At 34.1% G+C, this 24,124-nt stretch overlaps 1 protein-coding gene across 1 annotated transcript; it reads right to left on the bottom strand.

Annotated features, from left to right (window-relative positions):
* Positions 1-20,318: 20,318 nt before the first annotated feature.
* On the bottom strand, positions 20,319-23,862 carry LOC145057305 (7-deoxyloganetin glucosyltransferase-like). Its single transcript, XM_079005110.1, has 2 exons — positions 23,247-23,862; positions 20,319-21,375 (listed from the first exon to the last, which is right to left on the bottom strand). The coding sequence occupies exons 1-2, from the start codon at positions 23,749-23,751 to the stop codon at positions 20,441-20,443; spliced, it is 1,440 nt and encodes a 479-aa protein (XP_078861236.1). The 5' UTR covers positions 23,752-23,862; the 3' UTR covers positions 20,319-20,440.
* Positions 23,863-24,124: the final 262 nt, after the last annotated feature.

Below are 24,124 nucleotides of genomic sequence, written 5' to 3' on the forward strand. Positions count from 1 at the left end.
ACTATTATGCGTATGACTTCAGATCCTGATCCACAATCGTAGCTTTCAAAAGTCGCTGTCAACTCTGATCATATCAGAAGCGTGTCCTTTAGATAAGGGATCATATATTCCTCCATTCTTGATATCGCATAGATGTGAGACATGGATTGAAATCATTCTCTCAGTCTATGTGTTGTTTCCCGATTTCCGATTTATGACGACTGACAACAGACTACAATTGAACACATCAACTTAGTCTCGGCTTGGCCAAGCACTTAGGTTGTCATCACTAAATCATCGAGGGGCCCACATATATCGCTTTCATCCCACTTTGGATAAAAGGAACGAATAAACTTCGACTCAATGCTTGCTTGTATTCACTTATAGAATCACACACAACAATAAGTTTTATAACACCAAGTTACTGGTGCGTTTACTTATAATCATTGTGCAACCGAACAGCAAATAACAACTCACACGTCTCGATTTCAAGAATATACAATATTATCGACTCACAATCACTCGTGATAAAATCCATGAAGTGATTCTTGTGAGCGTGAGTTTAATCCAATGCTGAAAATCATAGTCATAAGCACTCACGAACGTTGTAACAAACCTTTGCTATGTCTAATATACTTTAGACAATCTACAAACTAATTCATGACAGTCTTCATTATACCTACTTCCAACATATGAACGACTGTGGACCATTCGAATAATTTGATTATTCTGAAATAATTAATTATTCAGGAAGTCAAAACATGCAAAGTGAAACACAAGAATAATACTAATCCTATATGGTCCCAAACCTTTGAGTATAAATAAAACACCTTTTATTTATCACCATATCGATTACTCATTATTTGTTGTTTCGGTTAAGTAACTTATTACTTGAATTATTACTACAATTGTCCTATGCTCTTAGCATGCACAAAATGTTTACTTATGGTCCTTACTTTGTGAAATAGATCAAATGAACACATTTCCAATCATACTCATTTCACAACTCCCAATCCTTATTATAAGTATAAGAATATCAAATTCTTGCTACTTATAGAATATGCTAGATTCTAACATTTTATGCAATGATCCTTTCGTAAAGTCATAGCTCAAAATATCAAGACTTGGCCAATCTCTATCAGAAACAATTCTATAGATATGATGTCTCTCACTCAAAGTACATTCCTTTGAACATCCTTCTTGCATAAAAATTTCTAATCTAGACATAGATTCTCAATATCCAACTCCCAATATGGAAACATTTCCATATTTTCCATATGACAACTCATTCTTAATAGAATCTTATCTATTCATAATAATGTCGATATGGTCCATCCAATACCATACTTCCAACTACTCACAAGCAATCAATCTTCAGCGAACTTTGGATCGCCCTTTGATAGTTGTTTAATTATTTTAGTCAAAACCGATTCTAGTCCTTTTTCCCTCTTAATGCGCTAGACATTTGGAAAATTTTAGAACGGTCAAATATTATAGCACTTGCAATCGATCTTATACCCGAAGCGTATGGGACGTGATGCGTAATGTCTTACATAAAGATACGATACTTTATCAATCTTCTTCCATAATATTTTATGTGTTACGTTCTCACAATTCGAACTATGAAGAGGGATGCCATAATCATAATCGAAATTTGAGAACACACTATGTATCCTTGACTAAATTTATTAACATTCCACAACCTAAGCCTTTAGATTTGGAATGAAGCATAATATTCTCTCCCTTAATTATAGCAAAACAACTTTTCAACCCTTACGACTTTGCAAAGTATAACTCTTGTTTTCTATAATTAATATTGCTAACTTGCAATACTTTCCATAATAATCATACAAGCATAACACTTATGCTCCCATTATCATGATGATTATTATCATACAAGCATAACACTTATGCTCCCAATAGCTTTGACATGTATTTAGAAAACAGTTGAACTTCCAGAAAACAATACCTATTGAATTTCTTAAGTTCATATTTCTGATACCTAATGCTTTGATAAGCCTTTATCTAAGCTGCTTAAACTCATACAACTTTGCCTTAGCTCATATGTGTGTCTAAACAATTCAGAGCTTATATCAATAAGTCCCAAATGTTAGACTAATTGCCAAATCTCACAATTCGAACTATGGAAAGGGATGCCGTAACCATAATCAAATTTGAGAATTCAATTTTCACAATTGCTATCTTCTTAAAATCTCTCTTAGTGAAAGCATTTCCTCACAATCATTTTCATGAAGGAGAGAAACCTTATGACACTTAGATTTTATGGTGTATGTGTTCTTACCCTTGTGAATTTGCCATTACCATAATCGAAAGATAATGTTAGTGGCAAATTCAAACTATTATGGACAGAACTTGTTCATTCTTAATTTTTGCCATCAAGGGTCCCACCATTGCTTCCAAGTTATCTAGTAGCTCACCTATGTCAGTCAATGTACTTTCATTGAACAAGGTGTTTGCCTTATACAGTCTATTGAGAACTCGTAGAACTCATATGTATAATCACTCAACTGGATTGGCACAAAAATAGAATTTTGTCAACACGATAGGTTACAAACCTCAAGTCGTGCGCTAGTGATTACTCTTGATTGATTCTTGAATCCTTTCAAGATCTTCAGACTCCCACTAACCTCTTGACATATTAGATTCTCTTATCAAAAACATTTCTTGATAAACAAATATCCAAGAGTTAGTGTGTGTTTATATCAACACAAAACATTACACACATTTAGTCTTAGTTAGTCTTTGGCTTCTTCAAGACATTACAACATACCAAATTCAAATGTGTAAGAGTAGGAAAACAATTTTCTACTTCACATTTGATGAATGTGTGTCACTCAATTCACAATCTTGGAGTACGATTCTAAGACTTTATTTTGGAACGAAGTATGACTCATCCTTTTTGATTTAACCATTTCAACAATTTCTGATTCCTCTTCTTAGCCATACTAGTGCACTAAGATGTCCTTAGAGGATCAATTGTGATATGGTTCTTAATCATTAAGACGATCATAAAATCTGATACAAAAGTACTCTCCCTTCTTCTTATATTGGAGAAACTTTTATCTTTCTGCCTTCATTGATTCTTCTTATTCGTTCTGCTATTCATTGAAACTTTTCAATGATTAAGAATTACACTTAATCTTGTAAGTATAACCACATTTACTAGACTTTTAGTAAATTATGACGAATATTCTTATTGTTATTTGTGGTGGACTTGACTAGTGCACAACATTGTGTTTTATTCCTTTAGTCCTTTACTTGACTCACATACTTGTGTGATCAAGGAATTAGTCTTAATCTCCTACGTACCAAGATTTCCATACATCACATGATTCCAAGTTTCTATCCAATTGAAACTTGGGTGATGGGAATCTTTCCTTACTTAATAACATAACTAAGAATCACATCCATTTATAGAAATACACAAACATCAATTTTTCACAATGATTTCATTGCAAGGATATACATAAATAAGACAAATCAAAATTTATTTTATTCATAAAAGCAGCGGAAAACATGTCCTTACAATGAAAAATCAACTGAAAAATCTATGTAATCAAATATTCCTAACAACTCTATCATAACTTTCTAAGCTCAAAATCTGATCTTCGAATACATGCGATCGTGATCCATTTCTTCGTGATCAGACTCATCTTGCTCTTCCATCAAGCTTCCTCTCTTTTCACTAATCTCACAAAACATTCAAATGTAATCTTATCACATTATGTATTAAGAATTAATGAATAGGAACTTAATGGAGTTAGATAGTGGATTTTACCTGAAGTAGAGCCAAACGTCTTGACTCTCCCATATCTTAGATCTCTCAGGTAGATTGGGCAGCTTCGTCTCCAATGCCCCTTCTCTTGGCAATAAAAGCAAATTGAATCTTTTGGAACTGCACACGAAACTACTTCAGACTTTGCCTTTCTCTTGTGATCAAACTTTTCGACCATGGCATGCCTTTTGTTACCATTGCCTATATCCATAGAGGTCTGGAAGGCAGATCCACCAATCAACTATGCTTTTCCAGTGTGCCAAATCATTATTGATTTAGCAGCAATAAGCATATAGGTGAGATCGATGAGGGTCACATCATGGTTTATCATATAGTACTCTCTTACGAACTCACTATATGAGTCAGGAAGCGACTGAAGAACCCAGTCAACAACCAGCTCCTCACAGACAATAGATCCCAACATTCTTAACCTATCAATATGTGACTTCATCTCTAGGACGTGTGCACACACTCACTTTCCTTCTTCATGTTTACTTGCCAAAAGGGCTTGAGTGAGTTTGAACTTTTCAAGCCTTTGAACTTGTGGGTTAGGGAGAACAATAGGAGGAGGTGGAGGAAGTGAAGCATGATCTCGTGTTCCTCGATCGAATAATGGAATATCATCTTCATGTGGAAAGCTTGTTCCACAGGATTTGGGAAGACCATAGTTGTCATACTTTGATATCTACAAAACGGGAGAAAATTCAAGTTAGTTGATTGATTGAGTCCTTAATAAATAACCCAAATGAGATATAAAGGCTAGGACCCAACACAATATTCCACCACTTGGGAGAGGGATGTCATAACCCAAATCGCAGAACATTTGAACGTATGTGAATGACGATTCATTAATTTTCCACCATGAAAAACGAAAAGGAAGATTAAGTTTTAAATGTATTGAAAAACTCCTAGATCCTTAGAGATTCATTGAACTTTTCAATGACATGTTTAAATCTCGATATGCCCTTTCTATTTGTGACTGGGATGCCGAGGATCACAACACAGGGTGTGAATAACCATGCAAATTTACATGGTGCCCCCAATGTTACAGTCACCTATTCGATGTGTCGGTTAACCACACACGCTCCACCGAACTATAACAAACATTGAGTCACCCTTTTCTACCTTTGCTTAGAACCATTTAGTGTGCCAGTTAACCACACACGCTCCACTAACGTCTTTGCAAGGGTACAAAGTGTAATTTCATGGAATTACATCAAATTCACTTTTGCCTAAAGTAACTAAGATTGGGAATTTTGTATTAAACATTTAGTTACTTTATACTTCATTATACTTTTAATGGAAAAGGGTTTGCCTTATCTTACCCGTTCGGCTAACGACCCTCCACCAATCAAGGAAGCGGTGGGTGAGAGTGGACACCCATTAAACGGCCATTTTATAGGCCATAACCTTATACCCCCCTTATAGATCGGCTTCGTGAATGAGGCATACTAATGGTAAGACTAGCAGTTTAAGTTATACATATATAATATTAGACTTTTAATGTTATATATAGTATAAGGGTGTATTTTACACTTTTAAAATACTAGGTGGTCTAATTTAATAAATTATACTTTTAATTTAATTAAATGTAAACCATATTACTATGGATTTATTAACTCTCCTTTAATTATACACTTAATCAATTTAATAAAACAATAAGGGTGCAATTTGAACTTTTTCAAAACTTATGGTTTTAGAATTTAACATTTAAAAAATTAAACCTTTTAATTAAAATTTAAATTCCAAAACTTAAGGGCAAGTTTTGAAACATTTCAAATCATAAGGATTTAGAATTTAAATATTTCAAAATCAAACCTTTTAATCAAAAATTTAAATTCCAAAACTTGAGGGCAAGTTTTGAAACTTTTCAAAACACAAAGGATCAAATAACAAATAATTTAAATTAAACAATTAATTTACTGATTATCTAAATTTGACCTAGTCAATATTACTTGCAAGACAATTTACCAATTTAATTCAAATAATCAATTAATATCATATAAGGAAATTATCATTCAATCAAATGGTAATTATCTTTTGTTTGGTCAAGGATATACTCAAATATATGACAAAATTCGGATATTAATGACCCAAAGCAATTAAGGCAAGTATCCTCAAGCAAAACAGCAATAAATCCCGAAATCTGCTCTAACTGACGCTCGAACTTGCCGAGTTCCACTATGAACTCGCCGAGTTGAAGCTACTCGCCGAGTTCATCAGTCAGGGGCACAAAAAAAACAATTTTAAATCTTGAACAAATAAACAAGGCATCAATACAATAGAAACCAATCATGGCTTTGATACCACTGATGGGTTTTGGCCATAAGAACATCCTATGTGCTCATGCAAACCCTAATGCTTGGATCTAGGTTTCTCTATTGTACATGCAGTTCATCCAAGACTTTAAACCCTAGATCTAGCATGTGATAATCAACATTAACATAAGAATAGGGTTTAGATCTTACCTTGAATGTTATGTAGCAATACCAATCTCAAATCCTCCTTGTAATGGCTTTAGAAACCTTAGAGTCATAAGTGTCACTCCTCTAATGGCTTACAAACACCAAGAGCAAGAGGATGAAGAATGAGAAGAAAGGAGGCACCCAAAAACGTGTAGAAACCCTAAGGAATCAGTTGGCCACGTTTTTGGTGCCCTAGGGGTCCTTAAATAGTGAGGCTATTAGGGTTATCTAACAAGGAAACCCTAATTTGACTGTTTAGGCCCTAAGCAGCCCATGGACTCCCTCCTTAGAGCCCTTGGACGATTTCTAATGTGTTTCCCCATATTTCGTCCACTCCATCCTCTATGGAGTCCATTAGCCCAATATTCAACTATCACACAATTGACAGTTGTAGTCCCTTAAGTTTAATTAATATCTTTTAGCCACAAAATTAATTCTTAATTAATTATTGACCAACAATATGATTTCTCCTTTAATATATTACTCTCATAATATATTAATAAATCATAATTAATCCTCTCTCTCCATAATTCATCCTATCAAGTTGCTTTGGTGAAGGTAACCCAAAAGGACCATGCACCATCGGGTCAAGTACATACCAAAATAGTTATGGACTTAGACACTAATCCAACAGAGGTTGCCTCTTTTCCTCACTCCTTTCCCCACCTCTTTCTCTCTTTAGAACATCTCTCTAAGTCCTAAGACCCCCCAAAAAGCCTAGGGAACCCCCTAGCATGAGGCGGAAGCCTCGGAGAGCCTGACGACTCCGAAAAGAAGAGCCTTCGGCACAGAAACTCTGCTCCGGCGGAGCCCAGTTTCCAAGGAAACCTGCTGTAAATGAGCTATACCTACCCTACCTCTAGTATAGCTTATGTTTTAATATAGTATCGTTATTAGGAACTTATAATAATAGTTAGACTATTAATTAGTCGTTGTTAACGTCAGAACTAAACCCTAGTGGTTTTTATACTAGGTTTTGTCGAGGGAAAATTGTTTTGAGATAACGAAGCGCTGTCCGAGTATAGAGTCACCACCTAATCAGGTAAGTGCATAGTTACTTTCATCTTACACATATATATGAAGTATTTAATATAAATTACGTGCTATGTGTGCATATTGTCTGAATACTTGTTGTTTATGCTGGGTGAGAGATTTTTTTACATGTTTTAAATGTTTTAAACTGTATACGTATTTTTATATCTACAAAATATGTTGGGTAAAACATGGGTAGATGAAGGACGAGGGTGAAAGCTGAAATAGAGGAATATTATTGGTATGGACCTAGTGCCATATAGGTGAACATTGGCAGCAATGGACTTAGTACCCTATAGATGAGCACTGGCAGCTGCGCCGCAACCTGTAGTTGTTGTTGATCTACAATAAACATCCTAGCAGTTGCGCTCTAAGGATAATATCAGCAGCTGCGCCTAATAGAGAACATTATAACCTTGACATTAGCATCTAAAGGACAATACCGGCAGAAGCGCCTCATATAGAATGTCACAACTATGGCAGCTGCGCCTAAGTGATAGAACTAGCAGTTGTGCTTGACAGCTATGTCATTGACAACGATGGACTTCGTACCTATTCCTTAAGAAAATCCTTAGGAATTAATGAACGAGAAATAGCTGATTCTTACGGTAGATCCTTAAGATTAAAGAAGATAATGGGGATGGGTAATTGGGTTAACTGTTTGATGATTAAACATAATAATTATATTATTGTGGGTTGAAAACCCTATGTACTCACCAGGTTTCCCAACCTGACCCACTCAGTTTATTTATATCACAGATGTCGATATGAAGTCACATTACATTGAGAGATCAAGGAGATATAGATCACTAGTGATAACGAATGTAAGTTATGTTTATGCTTATGTTTCTGTATTGACGATGACATCCCAATGTTTTAAATGAATAAAAATACATTTCTTCGGAAATGCTTTGGTAACGAATTTATCATGTTTCACTGGGAACAAATTCCGCACATTTTTATTAAAAAGAGGCACTCTTATTTTTATAAAGCATAAACAAAATCGGTCTTTTCTGGCCATGAAAATGGGAATGTCACAGTTAGACAGCTACTTAGGAAGTCTGGTACGGTCCTTGAGGAAAGTATGGGTAGATGTGGAAGGTAGTATGGGCCCGTACTACTGAAAGCAGAGGACCCATACTCGAAAAAAGGAGAATTCCTAAGGTTCTAAGTAGCAGGATGAGGGGAAATAACATGGTTTGGGTACCATTATTTGTAGCAGAGAGTGTTTCCACCTTTACCAGTTATCCGGTTATCGTTGTTTAGGCTGGGAGTGGATATGGGAAATTGTGGGGCCAGAGGGCCATGTCGTTTGAGGCTAAATGGAATATGACCTGGGTAAAAATTTTGAGTTTAGATCTTCAGGGATTTGACTGGTGAGGTGCCAGTTGGAGTCGCAAGACTCGAAGAGGATGTAGAGATGATGCGTTGTGGAAGATTGCAGTCTGAGTTGAGTGGTTGGCCGATGGCTTATGATGGAAAAATTCTATATCGAGGATTATATCATTCCTTCTTTCCGTTTCGGGAGGATGGGTAAGTGAGCTTCTGATGTCAGAGATTAGAGGAAGACCCCGTGGGGCACCAGGTGGTTGCAATATTAGCGCCAAGAGGATTTTGTGGTATGAGAGCTTTGAGTTATTTTCTTATGTCGGGAAGGAGTCATCAGTGGGGACCGTGACCAATGAGGACCAGGGTATGCCTTGATTGAGTTTGGTAAGTTGTATACAAGCAACCATTTCAGGAGGACAAATGGAGTATATCGAAACGGCGGTTTTCATGTCTATGTTGCGGATCGACTGTGAGAGTGAGGATTCCGTTCTATGTCGATTCTTGAAATGGAGAGTTGATTGAGGATTCAAAGAATGAAGTGTGTGATTGTCCATTATTTCCAGAGAATGAGTCAGTGCTATTCTAGGAGTGTCGAAATATTTACATGTGCAGCCGTATGAGATTTTGGGTGATTGGAGACAGTCACATTGGGAAGTTTCCGAGGATTCCATCTGAGATTCAAAATATTTGGAGTTGCTTGGCCTTTATTTGGAAGAACATCGAGTGCTACGTGGTACATTCTAAGAGTCGAGTATGGTATGTTTGGTGAGCCAATCTATAGAGTAGTTAGTGTGGTATCCCAATTGGTGATTGCTCGAACCCTAAGTGGGGGAGAACTGGATATTCTGTTGGGAGGATCAGTAATCTGTTTGAGTTGCGGTGCAAAAGATGGGGTTATTGGGATCTGCGGTCCAGATCTATGAGACTTGGGTTTAATGGCGGACAAGGCAAGATGCAGAGCGAGATGATGCATGTGTACATGTTCAAGAAAGAATGAGTGTATCTACGATAAGTAGTCATTGATCATGGATCTTACTATGGTTAGGGTTTCTTCGGGTTTGCAAATTTTTCAGTTCGAGGCGGTTGGGTTGTCGAGGTCAAGTTTCAATTGTTGAGATTTGCTAGTCCGATAAATAGATTGTTATCTATACTTCGGGAAGGACAACAGTTGATTTGTCAATCAACTTCAGAGTCAGTATGAGTAGTTTCTCTTGGGTTTGATCAGTAGAGTGTGGGATTTTGGACTGTCGTCAACGCGTTCTCAGTCGTCGACGATTCCTCCGTACTTCAAGTTATGAATTGGAGCGCTTCAAAGGGTTCAATTAGGGTAAGCTGAAGATCCGAGGGCGTGGCAAGCTAATGTGAGGTTCTGTGAGAGTGTATTGGGGTATCCGATTATGATGCTCTAGATTGTGGGATCATTTTGAGACTCGGGTTTGTTAGACGGCAAGTGGAGCATCGAGCGATTATTACTCCATTGGGAACCCATAAACTAATTGTCTTCAGGAGAAGTGATGCTTAATTTGGGTGGGTGTGTGCACCTATTCATGATGGATCGTCGAGCATGAGTTTAGTGAACTTAATACGGTGATGGCTTAATGATGAGATTGTGGGGTGGTAAGAGAGTGGATGGATCCAAGTGGGAGTAATCACTTTGGAGTATCAGGGAAAACCATGGGGTGAACTCATGGCGAGTGAGAGAGTTGTAAGATTGTAGGGAGACGTAGCATTCACGAGTCAGTTAGAGAGTGTCGTAAAACTGCGGGGATCCATAGCATTCACGAGTCAGTGAGAGAGTGTCTTAAGACTGCGGGGAGCCGTAGCATTCACGAGTCAGTGAGAGAGTGTCGTAAGAATGCGAGAAGCCGTAGCATTCACCGGCCATGAAGGTAGATTTGGACGTTCTCTTTATGCACACAACACACTCTCAGTTTAACGACTACTACGACTTTCATTTAGATCACTAAGACTAAAAAGTATCCTAACAAAAATTTACTTTTTACAATGCGTGTTGCCGTATCGGGTCGAATCGCGAAACTTCAAATGATCGCAACTTCTTTTTTATAAGTCGGATTTAAGTGTTCCTTATATCTTCACAATCCTTGTCATTACTAATTCAAAAGGTAAACGGGATAATAATAACAAAATGTTAAATATGAAGATTGAAATTGTAAATTTATTTAAAATTAAAATTGAAGTTGAAATTTAAAATTTAAAATTTATAATTAATATAGTTTTTATGGTATGTTTAATCTATGAAAACTAACTTAATAATATATTGAAAAATGAAAATGAAGAAATAACAAATGGAAAGTAAATATCTCAAATTACGATAAAATAACATGCGGTATAATGTATGAGCGGATGAAAGATAAAAATAATTTTTATTTATTAGAATAGATTATTGAAAATTTTTAACTTTTAATTTTTTTTTTTGGAACTCGACAAATAGTTATAAAAATAGAAAGCAACTTCTAGCAAGTGACTAGAAGAGCAATAAAAGTTTACAAACAACAGAAAAAAAAGATTACAAACAAAAGAAGGGACATTCACACCATTTAGCCCAAACCATATTGGTTCTATTTCTTCTATTTTTAATCCAAAGAAAGGTAGTGGATTGGATGATATCTGCACAGTTGGAGGGAGGCGGCCGCTTCATGTTGAAGATTTTGTCATTTCGGGCTTTCCATATGCACCAAAGTGACACGTAACATATTCCCAGAAGAATTTCTTTTTTTGATGACAGTCAAACCAATTGTTGGCATAATCTAAGATATCGTATACAGTTTGGAAATTAGATATTGGAACCCCGCACCATTTCAGAATGCAATCTAATACTAAACGGGCATACTCACATCCAACTAATGCATGATCGACACTTTCCTCCATGGTCCCATAATGACTGCATAAATTTGTTTCCAAACTACCCCTCTGGATGATAAAGCAGTGGCTGAAGGTATTTTACCCATTCTTGCTCACGAAATAAAGCACATCGCCTTAATTGGAACTTCTTTTAGCCAAGTAAACTTACCATTAGCAATCGGTGGACTGAAATCCCAAAGTTTCCTTAAAGCCTTGACAATGAAAGATCCATCCGAGGTGAGACAGCAGTGTCAGTAGTCTCTAATTGGGTCTTGCTTTTTTGTTAGGACCTCTTCAACTGGAATATTCTTCTTTACCGAATTTTTTTTAATGCCCACAATGTTATTCCATACGCCAGGTAGAGTATTACTCGCATATCAATTATCGGGTTTCGATCTTAGATTATGCAATCCTATTATTGCTTCTGCCCAAATACTTGTGGGTCCTGATCGTAATCTCCACCACCATTTCATGATTAAAGAAACATTTAGAGATTTGATTATACATACACCCAGTCCACCAACATCTTTGGACGTTGTAACCTTGTCCCATGACGCCCAATGTATCTTTCGGTTACCTTCGGAGCTTCCCCACAATAATTGTCTACGGATTTTTTCTAGTTTATCTATCACACCTTGCAGTGCCACAAAAAGTGAGAGATAGTAGGTCGGAAGATTTCCAAGGACGGATTGCACAAGAGTTAGTCTCCCCCCAAACGATAGAGTTTTCGACTTCCATTTTGACAGCTTTGCGTGGAATCGGTCAATCACGGATTTTTTAACTTTTAACTATTATGCGTATATTTTATATCTGCATTAATTTTTTTCTTTAAATGAATGCAATTACGTGACAAACATTTTATTCGCGAAAAGTAAAAACGGAAAGCTGAAGTTGCAAATAGTCTTCTTAATAAATTTCATAAATAACATAAAAACGTTTCGAGTTATTAACTAACGAGTAATTTTATAAAACAGATTTTAAATTAAATGTCGAACACAAAACGCTAAAAACCACCAAATCCAATGGCTTGAAACTATTCAGCTGAAGTGTCATCCACACCAAATATCCTAAAATGCTTTTGCTTTACAACCATCAAAATGTTAAATGGCCACATGGACTTGTATCAAAGGCAATGAACTTGGTTTGCTTTTGCTTTTCGTTATATATGGTTTTTTACCAAAACTTACCATGCCGAATCCCACACCTTCACTCGGGTTTATTCATCTTTTGGTTAATTTTGGAATCCTCTTGAGACATTGCATAAAGAACAAAAAGTAAATCTTCGATAACAAGTTTTATCTCTTTGATTCCATTTATCTTATCCCCCCCCCCCCCCCCCCCCCCCCCTTCTCTCTCTCTCTCTCTCTCTCTCTCTCTCTCTCTCTATATATATATATATATATATATATATATATATATATATATATCCTTGCACGTCACGACAAAAAATTGACATTTTATAATAATTTGTTTTTAAATTAAAGATAATTAGAATACATGCTAAAAAAAATTAAAATATCTTAAAAATACGGCACAAATTAAGTCGAAAACCAGATATATGATAGCCAAGATTATGACAAATGGAACCTCAAAATTGTATTTTTTTTAGATATGTTGAAACCAAATGAACACCAATGACCCGTACAACGATCATGAATGATAGAGCTAGAAAAACAACCCGAACCCATACGATGATTATGAATGATAGATTTTTAACCCGTAAAACCATTATGAACAATGGGTTGGGTTGAAAATGTTAACAATTTAATAAACATATTTAAACCGTTTAATTAAATGAATTGGATAATGGTTGATCTAATTTTAATCCGTTTAAAAGTTGTATTTTATAGTTATCATTTTTTGGCTGAAATTTTGGATATGTTTTATTTATTAGATGTAAGTTTCTTTATTGAAATTTTAATGAGATAATTGGTGTTCAATTATTTTATTAAACAGTAGGTGTGAGACTCATGTGTTATATAAATTTATTTAAAATAAAAAACTAAATAAAAAATTCTAAATATTTAAGAAGTTTGAATTTATAAGAAAAGTGAGAAAATATTGAATTATAAAATTTAAAGTGTTTTTTTTTTCTCTTTTAAATTTAAAAAAAAAAATAGATAGATAAATAAAAAAAATTAATGAATCTTTAATTTAGTAATTTTGAAATTAGAAAAAAAGTTGATATGTATTTATTATTGTATTTAAATATTATTTAGAATTTAATAAAATAAAAAAACCATAAAATAACATATGGAATAAAAATTAATTTAAAATAACTAAAAATTTCATATAGAAAAATAAATAAAAATATGAAATATAGCAAAAAAAAAAAAAAAAAAAAATCTTTATTTATTAAATAGGACGTTAGGTTAAAAAAAAATCAATCCAATTAGAACCAATTTAATAAAACATATATATGGCTCGATTGAAACCATTACTGTCCGTAGTCAATGGGCTAAGCTGTAACCAGTTTCGAACTGAAATTGGACCTTTAGCCTGTAGGCTTTTGATGCCAACGTTAATATAAGATTTCGACGTGTTTTAACCACAGGAGAAAGTGCCAACCTTGCAGATTGTTTTTGACCTTTTGTTGCATACATCTTGGATATTCTGTTTATTTAAATATTGGGTTAAGTCCATTTTCATTGTTTTCATGACCCACGTTTGAATTTCTTATGGAATTATTTATTTTGCTTTCACCAAAAAACAAATATTACGTTAATTTTCACCTATCAAAAAATTAGAAAATTGATGAACGTTGAACCCGATATAAGTTAGAAGTGTTTTTTTTATTATTTATTTATTTTTTGACAAGTTAGAATCTAAGATATAAAATTATATGCTCTGACATAATCTGTTATTTTAACTTACATGATTATGAAGTTGTTTGTGGAGTTCGGTCGTTAGGATTTATATACACGTTGATTAATATTTTCGAATTATTGTAGCTCTTCATATTTGTTTTTACTTTCATACTTTTACTAGAGATTTCACATGGTTGATTGAATTATATATATGCTCTAAGAGACATATAGTTTTGGCTATGCAATTATTTTACACAATCAAATATGATGATATGTTTGGGACGAAACATATTTAAAGGGTGTTTGATTAAACTTAGCTTATTACCTATTTCACATCGATATATGTTTTGATAGAGGGTGTGCAAGATCTATTGTAGCCTATTAGATATTTAATTAGTTAGTATAAAGACGCCTCCCTCTACAAGCCCACTTGAAGACTACCAAAGTTAGATTCCTATTATTCTCGGTTCTTATTTTTATTATTAATTTGTTTATATATGTCTTTATTTTATCAAAAAATATGCAAAATCAACGTTTACTTCGCTTGGCCAAGTTTGTTGCCGTTAATTTTACTCCTTTCCTCCTAAGGCCAAACGGTATACATGCAACGATCATGTTCGTGGTTGAGCTGGCCACGAACAACGGGCGTGCACACTACCCCGTTGTTTCGTGGTGGCTCGTGGTCGTTTTCATTCGTGTTCGGGACAACGGAAGCGCACTGCCAATCGGATTGAGTCAGGGCTTTGTGAACGTTATACTAGCCGTTGAACGGCTAGTTTGTTAAAAAAAAATTTAATTTATAAACAATTTATTTACTTTTGCGTTAGATACGACACCTCGCCAATCCTGACTATGGAGTCACCTCAAGGCGGTTTTATCAACTACTTCAAAGTGGTTCCCCTATCCAACAAACACCACTTTTCCAACAACAATATCAACCTTTTCCGGCTTTTCAACAACAACAAATGCAACAATAATACCAACAATTTTAACAATTCCAACAACTCCAACAACAATTGTCACAACAACAACCACCAATTTCACAACCACCAAGCTCACAACCACCACTTTCGCCGGATTTTGTTCCAGAAACGCAACATTCACCACCACCTCAACCAAAAAAGAAAAAAGGAAAAAAACCGGCCCGACCCACTACCACCCAAGAAAGGGTCCCATGGACAAAAGAAGAAGAAGCAAAGTTAGCGGAGACATGGGTGGCGGCTTCCGAAGATCCAATTGTAGGAGATAGCTAGCATTATGGAAGTTTTTGGGAAAAAGTCCGAGCCATTTTTACGAGTTAATGGAAAGTGAAACTCGAAATGCGGATCAAATTACATCGAAATGGCGAGATATTCGACTAAAATGCACCGAGTTTAGAGGAATCTACAACAACCTCCTAAACATACGCAAAAACGGATCGAACGATTTTGATGTTTTCAAGGCGGCCATGGACCAATTTGAAAAAACAACGCCAACACGCAAAGGTTTTCCGTATATAAAACCGACGCCCCAAAATGGAAAGAGCAAACGGAAGGAACTTCCCAATCTTCCGGTTCAAAGCGTTCGAGAAACCCCGATGGAACTTCTCAACAATCGGACGACCGAACACACATCGACATCAATGACGATCCGATAGATCTTGAAAACGACCAACCTCTTCGTCGGCCCGTTGGAAGAAATAAAGCAAAAAAAGCGGCGTCAACATCTTAAAATTCTAGTGTTATGGATATGTTTGGCGATAAATTTGATCGATATGTGCAACTTCAAGAAATAAAGGCCGATGTGATGACTCGGATGGAACAAAAAATGATCGAAGCACAAACATCATTTCAAGAGGCACAAGAGACACTCCAAACAAAAACCGATATGAAAATCTTGAAAATGAAAGCGGACGACCTTGAGGGCGAAGACTTGAAACTTTTACAAGCAATGAAAGAGTCGGTTCGAGCCCGACGTAGACGTAGGGGGTAGTTTATTTTATTTATGGTTGGAATTTTTAGTTTTTTTAATGTTTTTTTATTTTTTTTTTAATTTAACTAATGTAATTTTTATTTTGATTGTTATTTTTATCTTTTTTTTTTTTTTTAATTTCAATTAATGTAGTTTTTATATAATGTAATTTGGTATTTTAATTTAACGGAAAACCTAGTATTAAAAAATGATTTTAATGTATTTTTGAATTAAATTTAAATAAAAAATGAGATGGAGTGGTGTGTTTAGTAGTAAGTGTCCCATGTTAGTGGTAGTGGAATGTGGTGCTGATGTGGCACCCACCACATATGTGGTATGTGATGGGTATAACGGATGGTCTAATGGACCAAGATTCAATTAACGCCTCATTTTTAATATATTAATCAGTTTCCATTACATTTTTTTTCCTTTCTTCCTCACTTTTTTCTTCTTTTATCTCATCTTAACCCACCTTAATTTCTATTAATAAATTTTGTTTATATATTTAAAAAAAAATTAATACTTAGGGGCCATTTTTTATTTTTCGCACAACGTGCTCAAAATAAATGGACCGGCCCTGATAGGAATTAACTTATAAGTAGCTATAAATTGAAATGTGCTTATGAAAAATCATAAGCTTAGTTGAAAACCGCCTTAGTATGCATTTTGTTCGGAAACTTAATAAAGATCTAGCAAATATCTTGAAAAAGGAGTAACTGGTTACAAATTATTAGGAGGATATTTAATAAGACAAACTAATATCACTAAAGTCCCATGTTTTTGCACTAAATTGGAAAAGCCCTGAATTTAATTTTTTGTTTACTGTGACCACGATATTTTTGTGGAATTATGGCAAAAGGGTAAAATGTCGGTTTCACCGGTTTCAGCAGGTTACAAAGCTTAGTCGAACGTTGGAGGTAGTTGTTAGCTAGGTTTTGTTCGATTCTTCTCTCCAACGTTAAACCAAAAAGATGGTAAGCTCCTCCAACACGCACACACAAGGGTATAGAGAATAGACTTTAAGGAATCGTTGGTCTGAAGATTTGAGATGTGAATATGATGAACCTACGACATTCTCGATCTCCAAAACTATCGATAATCCATGGAGGAAATTCAAGGGGTGTCAATACTATCAGGTAATATTAAGTTTCCTACTTTTTTGTGGTCTTGTTGAACCAGTATGAAGAAATGGTTGTTGTGTAGGACTCCAAAAAAAATGAGAGTTTTTTTTATGGTTTGATCCACCACTGCCAAGCACTTACTACAAGGAAACTATGTGGAAGTTCCATATGGATTTGGAGGAGGCTAACAACAATAAAGCATTTGGAATGGAGATTTTGAAGCTTTCGGAGGAGGCCAAGAACAACAAAGCAGTTCAAGTGGATTAAACATGTTGAATGTGGAGCTATTTATGGTGGTCATGCTTTTGGTGGTGGTGATTGTGATGGGGTTTATGGTTCACAATGTTGTGGTTAAAGCACTGTGAAGTTGTGGGCATTAGTTAGGTTCAGGTGGAATGGTAGTAGTAGTAGTTTAGGTGTAAGGGTATTTTGGTCAAGTTAGGCAATAAGTAGATGCATGTGTTATGTATGGTAATATTTTGGTTTTGTAAGAGATGAAAATGATAACAACTTATTATGTCTTAATGATAACAATGTATTAAGTCCTTTAACACATACATATGTATAAAAATAACCAAATCATGGAAGGTAACAACAATTAAGTCCTTTAACACATACATATGTATTAACATACTTACCAAACTAACCAAAACATGGAAGGTAACAACAATTATAGTGATCAAAACATATATATTGATAACTTAACAATCATACCATGTCGTTTACAAAGCTTCCCAAATATCAATGTCAGTTAACAACCCAAAAAGGGGAATGTACTTTACAAAGCTTCCCACAAACCACTACCATACCATGTATCTTCCCAAATATCAATGTCAGTTAACAGCCTGAAAAGGGGAATGTACTTTACAAAGTTATGTTTTTAATTTTTAACATATTATACTTAATTTATTAGTTTTAATATATTGTTATATGTAAACCATTATCATTTAAAGATACAATTTTAGAACAATTTGTATAAAATATCTAAATTATTAATTTAAATAACATTACATGTCATCTTAAATATAAATTTTAGTTTAACTTAAACAATCCAAAAAATATTTTGTAAATATTTAAAAGTGATAAATTATAGTGTCTTTCTAATAATGATTATAAGTTGGTTAATAAGGTTAAATAAATATCAAACCTAAAATGTAAGGGGTTGGCTAAATGGACACCCCATTTTATCATTTAGACACCTTATATAATTTTTAAGGTATTTTCATCTGTGGTCTTTATGGGTTCGTAATTGTGGATGTCATAATCTCAATAAAAAAAACCATCTTGAATTGGTATGTTTCATGTATCTTCTTCTTTAATTTACAAAATGTTTTTAGTATTATTATTTTTGTTTTTGTTTGGGATTCACCGTAAGTAAATATTTGGCGTATAATGCAATTGATACTAAATAACACTCTGTAAGTCTTCATCGAAACACTATTATTCTTACGTTATGTTATGTAAATGAAAATGGAACATGGCGTGAAACAATTGTTAGTTAATGTTTCACAGGGTAGCACCAGAGCTACATGAATTCTCCCTCCCAAGTTTCTGCTAAAGAACATGAATTTGAAGAATGTAAATCCAGTACCAATTAAACAACCATTAGTTAAAATCGAATAAAAATGGAAGCAACTCAAGTGATTGTCTTGAAAATTATGCCCAACATGTGCTCGATTTAATGCCAAAGTGAGTTGCATTTTTTTTTTTTTGGACTTTTTATTTAATGCTGAAAATTATATCCATACAATGATTAAAGGACCTTGACAACTGAAGTTGTTGTTTGGGATTGTTTGGCATCTGTACTTTGTAAGTCTTATCTTTAATGCTTTTGACTTTTAGAGTGTGTAAACACATCAATGATTTTGATTTTACATGGATTTTCAACTTAGGTTTGGGGTTGAAAACTATTTTACTTGACCTATAAACATTTTCCTTGTAGCAACTTATCCTTTTTGATTTAAAATCTTTGAAATTACTTATTTTAATTTTAAAGTTTAGTTTTAGCTAATGCATAGTTTATCTTCATGTCTTGATTTGATGATTGTAGCAATATGCTTGAGCTTCTTCACTAGGTAGATAAATTCACTGTCTTTTCTCACCCATATAAGCAAAAAGTGAAAGGTTAGTTCATATAATTGTTGATTTGATTATTGAATTCTCTTCTACTAGATTGTTATCATGTAACAGGGGAAACATCTCGATTTTGTTAAGCTTTTGAAGTAGGCTGATACTTTTTTAGTGGTTATGTATAATAAGATATTACTGCTTCAAGTCCTTCTCAAATAGAGTAAACCTAATGGTTGATTGCATTTTTAAATGCTGTGTATGAAAAAATGTTTTTAAAATTTACAAAAAAATAATACATTTTTGTTATTTATAACATATTCTATTACCATGTATTGATTTTCTTGATTTTTTTAATCTATTAAATTTTATATTATATTTACAACATGATGATTTTATCATTAATCTTGAGTTAAGAAAAATTCTTGATATTTTAATTTTTTTTTTTTATAAATTAATTAAAATAATGACGGAGATTTACAAACAAAACATTCAATGTTACGTAAAAATAAATGTTTGAAAATTTATGATGAAGCATTACGATTTTATAGTGTTTATGTTAGTTTATTATGTCAACCGTGTTGTCCAAAGGTTATAAGCTACTACATAATAATAATAATAATAATAACAACAACAACAACAACAATTAATTTTTTTTTTTAACAAAAGTTATTCTGGTTTAATTTACGGGCAGATTTCCGATAAACCAAAAATGACCATAGTTGGTCCCAAATTCATCGGTAAGGGTTAAGAAATTACTCATGCCTCGCAAAAATGTGGTTTTTCTTTTTCATTTCTAGTTGGAATTTGGTCTGTATTTCTAATGAAAATTTTCAGTGGGTAAACTGTTTTAGGAAAAGGACCCTTTGGCAGTATAGTAAATTTTTTACGATGGTTAGTGGTCCATTGATTACCATTGATCACTTAGCCTTATTATTCAATTCAAAAGTACAAAAAAAAAAAAAAATAACAAACCAATGGATTCCTAACTTGTAACAAAGACACATACACGTAAAATTAATAAACTACTAATCATTTTGAAAATGCCTGCATCAAATGGATCAATTTCTGGAAATCAGCCATGGATGAACCAGAAGAGGTACATGCTTTCTCAGCCTTGTTCTTCAAGTCAGTGACATTCTTCCTTATAACATTTCCTTTTTCTCCAGTCATCAACTCAACAACCAAGTTTTTAACTTCATCACTCTTCACATCATTATCAATCTCCATGGCAATACCCAACTTGTTGCAACTCAACCAACAATTCGTTTGTTGGTCTGCAAAAAAAGGCCAACAAATCATTGGTACTCCACATGAAATGCTTTCGAGTGTTGAATTCCATCCACTATGCGTTAAAAACCCTCCTATTGATGGGTGGTTTAGAACTTGTTCTTGAGGACACCATCCTGCCAAAAACCTTCTATCACTTGTCTCTTCTAAAAACTCGGGTGGAAGCACTGCAGAGTCACCAATCACAAGGTCTGGACGTATTATCCACAAGAATGAATAATTGCTCTTTGCAAGTCCCCAACAAAACTCCACTAGTTGTTGAGGTGTCATCACGACAATGCTACCAAAATTCACGTAAATAACTGATAATGGTGGTTTCGAGTCTAGCCATTTAAGACATTCTGGTTCTTCTTTCCAGAGGTTTGATTTGATGGACCCTAGAGATTTATCAGCGATCTTGTCTTCAAGGAAATGAAATGGGCCAATTGCGTAGCAAGGAGGAAACATTGAAGAAATTGTGTCCAAAATGTCACTTTCTAGTTCATGAAATGTGTTGAAAATGATGGCGGAAGCCATTTTTGCTCTCTCTACTTGCGCACATAAGAATTTAACCATATAGTCATCACCAGGATAGATAATTCTAATGAATGGAGGGAAATCTTTTAGACGTATTCCAGACATGGTAGGTATACAATCGACAACTGTATCCAAATAACCATTTACTAGAAAACTCGAATCTGCATATATATCAAACAAAAATAATGGTATTAGCTTCAAATTTGCACCAAAAATATTAATTTATCAAGCGATTCAACCTTATATTTTTCTAAAGTAGAGTTTAAGGCTCCAATTCTAAAGGGCCTCATATTCTCTAAACTTAAACCAATATTAATATATCTCAAAACACAATTAGTCTGGTACTAATTATCCATAGACCACATAACAGTGATCGATCTTGATTTTTTAAGACAAAAATTAACTTCATTTTTAAACTTTTAATTAGTTTATTATTGTCAGTCTCAAGCCCGGATAAAAGATGAAGGTATATAATGCTAAGCATAGGTAATTAAGACCAAAGGGCCATATATTCTTGTTTTGCTTAGTGCCCCCATTAGTTAAGTCACCTTGTAATTTATACATGATATTCTATAAAATGTGAACGTCACTTAATCAATCTTCATTAGTCTTGATCAGAATTGGTTGACACATGCATATATAGACAATACGTATATGCACAAACATTCAACACATACCGACACACATGCTTGTATAAATAGACTTGTCAGTTGATGTACTTGTAAAGAAGAAAAAAATCGTTAGGTTTGTATTTCAATATTAAATGTTACCCTAAACCCTAAGCCCTTTGGTTAAATGCTAGGAAGAAAAAAAGTGATCAGATCAAGTGGCAGGATTGGATCTGTGATCTCCAGTTCTTAAAATAATCAGTTGTAATTTTATTTTCTTTTCTTTTACCCTCTTTTGTATCTTTCTGTTCTTGCTAGGTTCTTTTAATACATGCTGGCCAAAAAATATTAAATGTTTGATGTAAACCTTGGAGGAAGAATTTTCTCTTTCCATGTGCACCATAAAAACCTTATCCATCATTAATGTACTAAAACTATAAACTCCGTAGAAAATACGTAATACGTAGAAAATTACAAACCACGATGACACTGTCAGATCACAATTAACCACAGATAAGATGCAGGTGCTATAAATTAATTTTTTTAATTTTCTTGTAAACAGAAACCTCTAATTAATTAATGTGCAACTTGCAAGAGAGATATGACATATGAAAATGAAACTTATATAATATATACCAAGTACTAACAAATAATCAAGTTTTCTTAGTTTAATTCTGATATGTCATTATCACTTTTTTCAAAAACTTAAATTATTCAATTTCGCAGTTATTCCATTTTTTGTAGAGGAAATTACTGAAATGGTCCCTATGGTTTGGTCAAAATTACACGTTTGGTCGTTAACTTTTTTTTTTGCACTCGGATCGTCTATGTGGTTTGATTTTGTTGCGTTTTTCGTCCCTTACATACATAAAGTTAGGGACCAAACATGCAATTTTGACCAAACCATAGGGACGAAAAACGCAACAAAATCAAACAATAGGGACGATCCAAGTGCAAAAAAAATTTAGGAATCAAACGTGTAATTTTGACCAAACCATAGGGATCATTTTGGTAGTTTACTCATTTATGTAATTAAAGTTTAGCTTTTAACAAAACAAATAATATGACGAGAACATCTTCTAGAAAATTCAATAGTAGAGCCAAATAAAATATTAAAATTATTTATCATTTAATTAATTAAATTTTACCATGTGTATCTTATTCATATCCAATAACCATTGAAACTTTTAATAGAAAAAATAAAGTTTTTTAATGCTTAACATTGTATTAACTATAAAAATATTACATTTCCATTGATCTTTGTTGAGTTCAGTTTTTTTTTCTTTTCTTTTTTTGATAAAGTTGTATTAACTCTAAAATAAAGATAAAATAATGATATGAAAATCCAATTAATTGTATAAATTCAATACATCATGGATGCTTTAATTAACACTTAAAACAATTTAACTAAATAAAAATATTACCTTTAAGGGGCATTAAACCCTTTTCCAAAAGATTTTGATACTGATTATAACATAACAGAGAACCAGCTCCACTTGTCCACACGAGTATCTCCGGGATACCCAATTCAGTGGCGGCAGCAAGTGTGAATCCCATAAGGAAGTCCGACACTATGCAAGTAATCGGTGAATAAGAAGCATTTACTTTGGTGAGTAGATTTTTAAATGGATCCAAACAAGTTTCATCAACGGATTTTGCAAGAGAAGGGATGTCCTGTGAGGCGTCATGATTTTCCGGCGGTGGAAGGCCATCGGGAATAGTCTCAAAGTGGAAGGAAGGGAGGTTGCTTAAGGCGTCGGGTCCCTGAGATCTGAGAAGCCGTTGGTGGTTGAACTCAGTGTTTACGAAGGTGATGATGAAGCCTTTTGAATGGAGGATTTTCGCAAGTTTTAGCATTGGGTTAATGTGACCTTGTAGCGGGGCTGGTATGCATACTGCATGAGGCTTCATCTCCTTTTCCATAGCCATGAAGACTTTCTTTTTCTCTCTCTCTAAAATATGAATACACGAAGTTTTAGTGTAGCGGGGCTGATCTGCTTACTCTAAGGTATATATATTAGCTTTTCTCCAGTCTGTAATCAAATTGCCTTCTTTTATTTGACTTCTACAGTAATTACAACTCAAAATGTGTAGGCGTTTGTCTATATCTTTACTTTTTATTCGTATTCATTAGCGACATTTCACATTTGTCTATATTTTATAAACTAACCATTATTAATTTGTCCAACATTACCAACCTGTCCTGCGATCATTTAACATGCATTATCATCTACGACTACCTACCATATGATTTGGTTTATAGATTTTCGTAGAGTTTGGTACCTTTTTTTTTTTCAAATAA

This window comes from Lactuca serriola, chromosome 6 (genome assembly GCF_051521515.1).
Source record: "Lactuca serriola cultivar US96UC23 chromosome 6, Lser_US96UC23_V15, whole genome shotgun sequence".
Taxonomy (NCBI): Eukaryota; Viridiplantae; Streptophyta; class Magnoliopsida; order Asterales; family Asteraceae; genus Lactuca; species Lactuca serriola.

What these genes read in the sequence shown, in the direction of transcription:
- LOC145057305 (XM_079005110.1), bottom strand. Translation starts at nt 23,751, where the DNA reads ATGGCTATGGAAAAGGAGATGAAGCCTCATGCAGTATGCATACCAGCC. An exon ending in GGGTTTAATGCCCCTTAAAG is followed by an intron (nt 21,376 to 23,246) that starts GTAATATTTTTA and finishes ATATATATGCAG; the next exon opens with ATTCGAGTTTTCTAGTAAAT.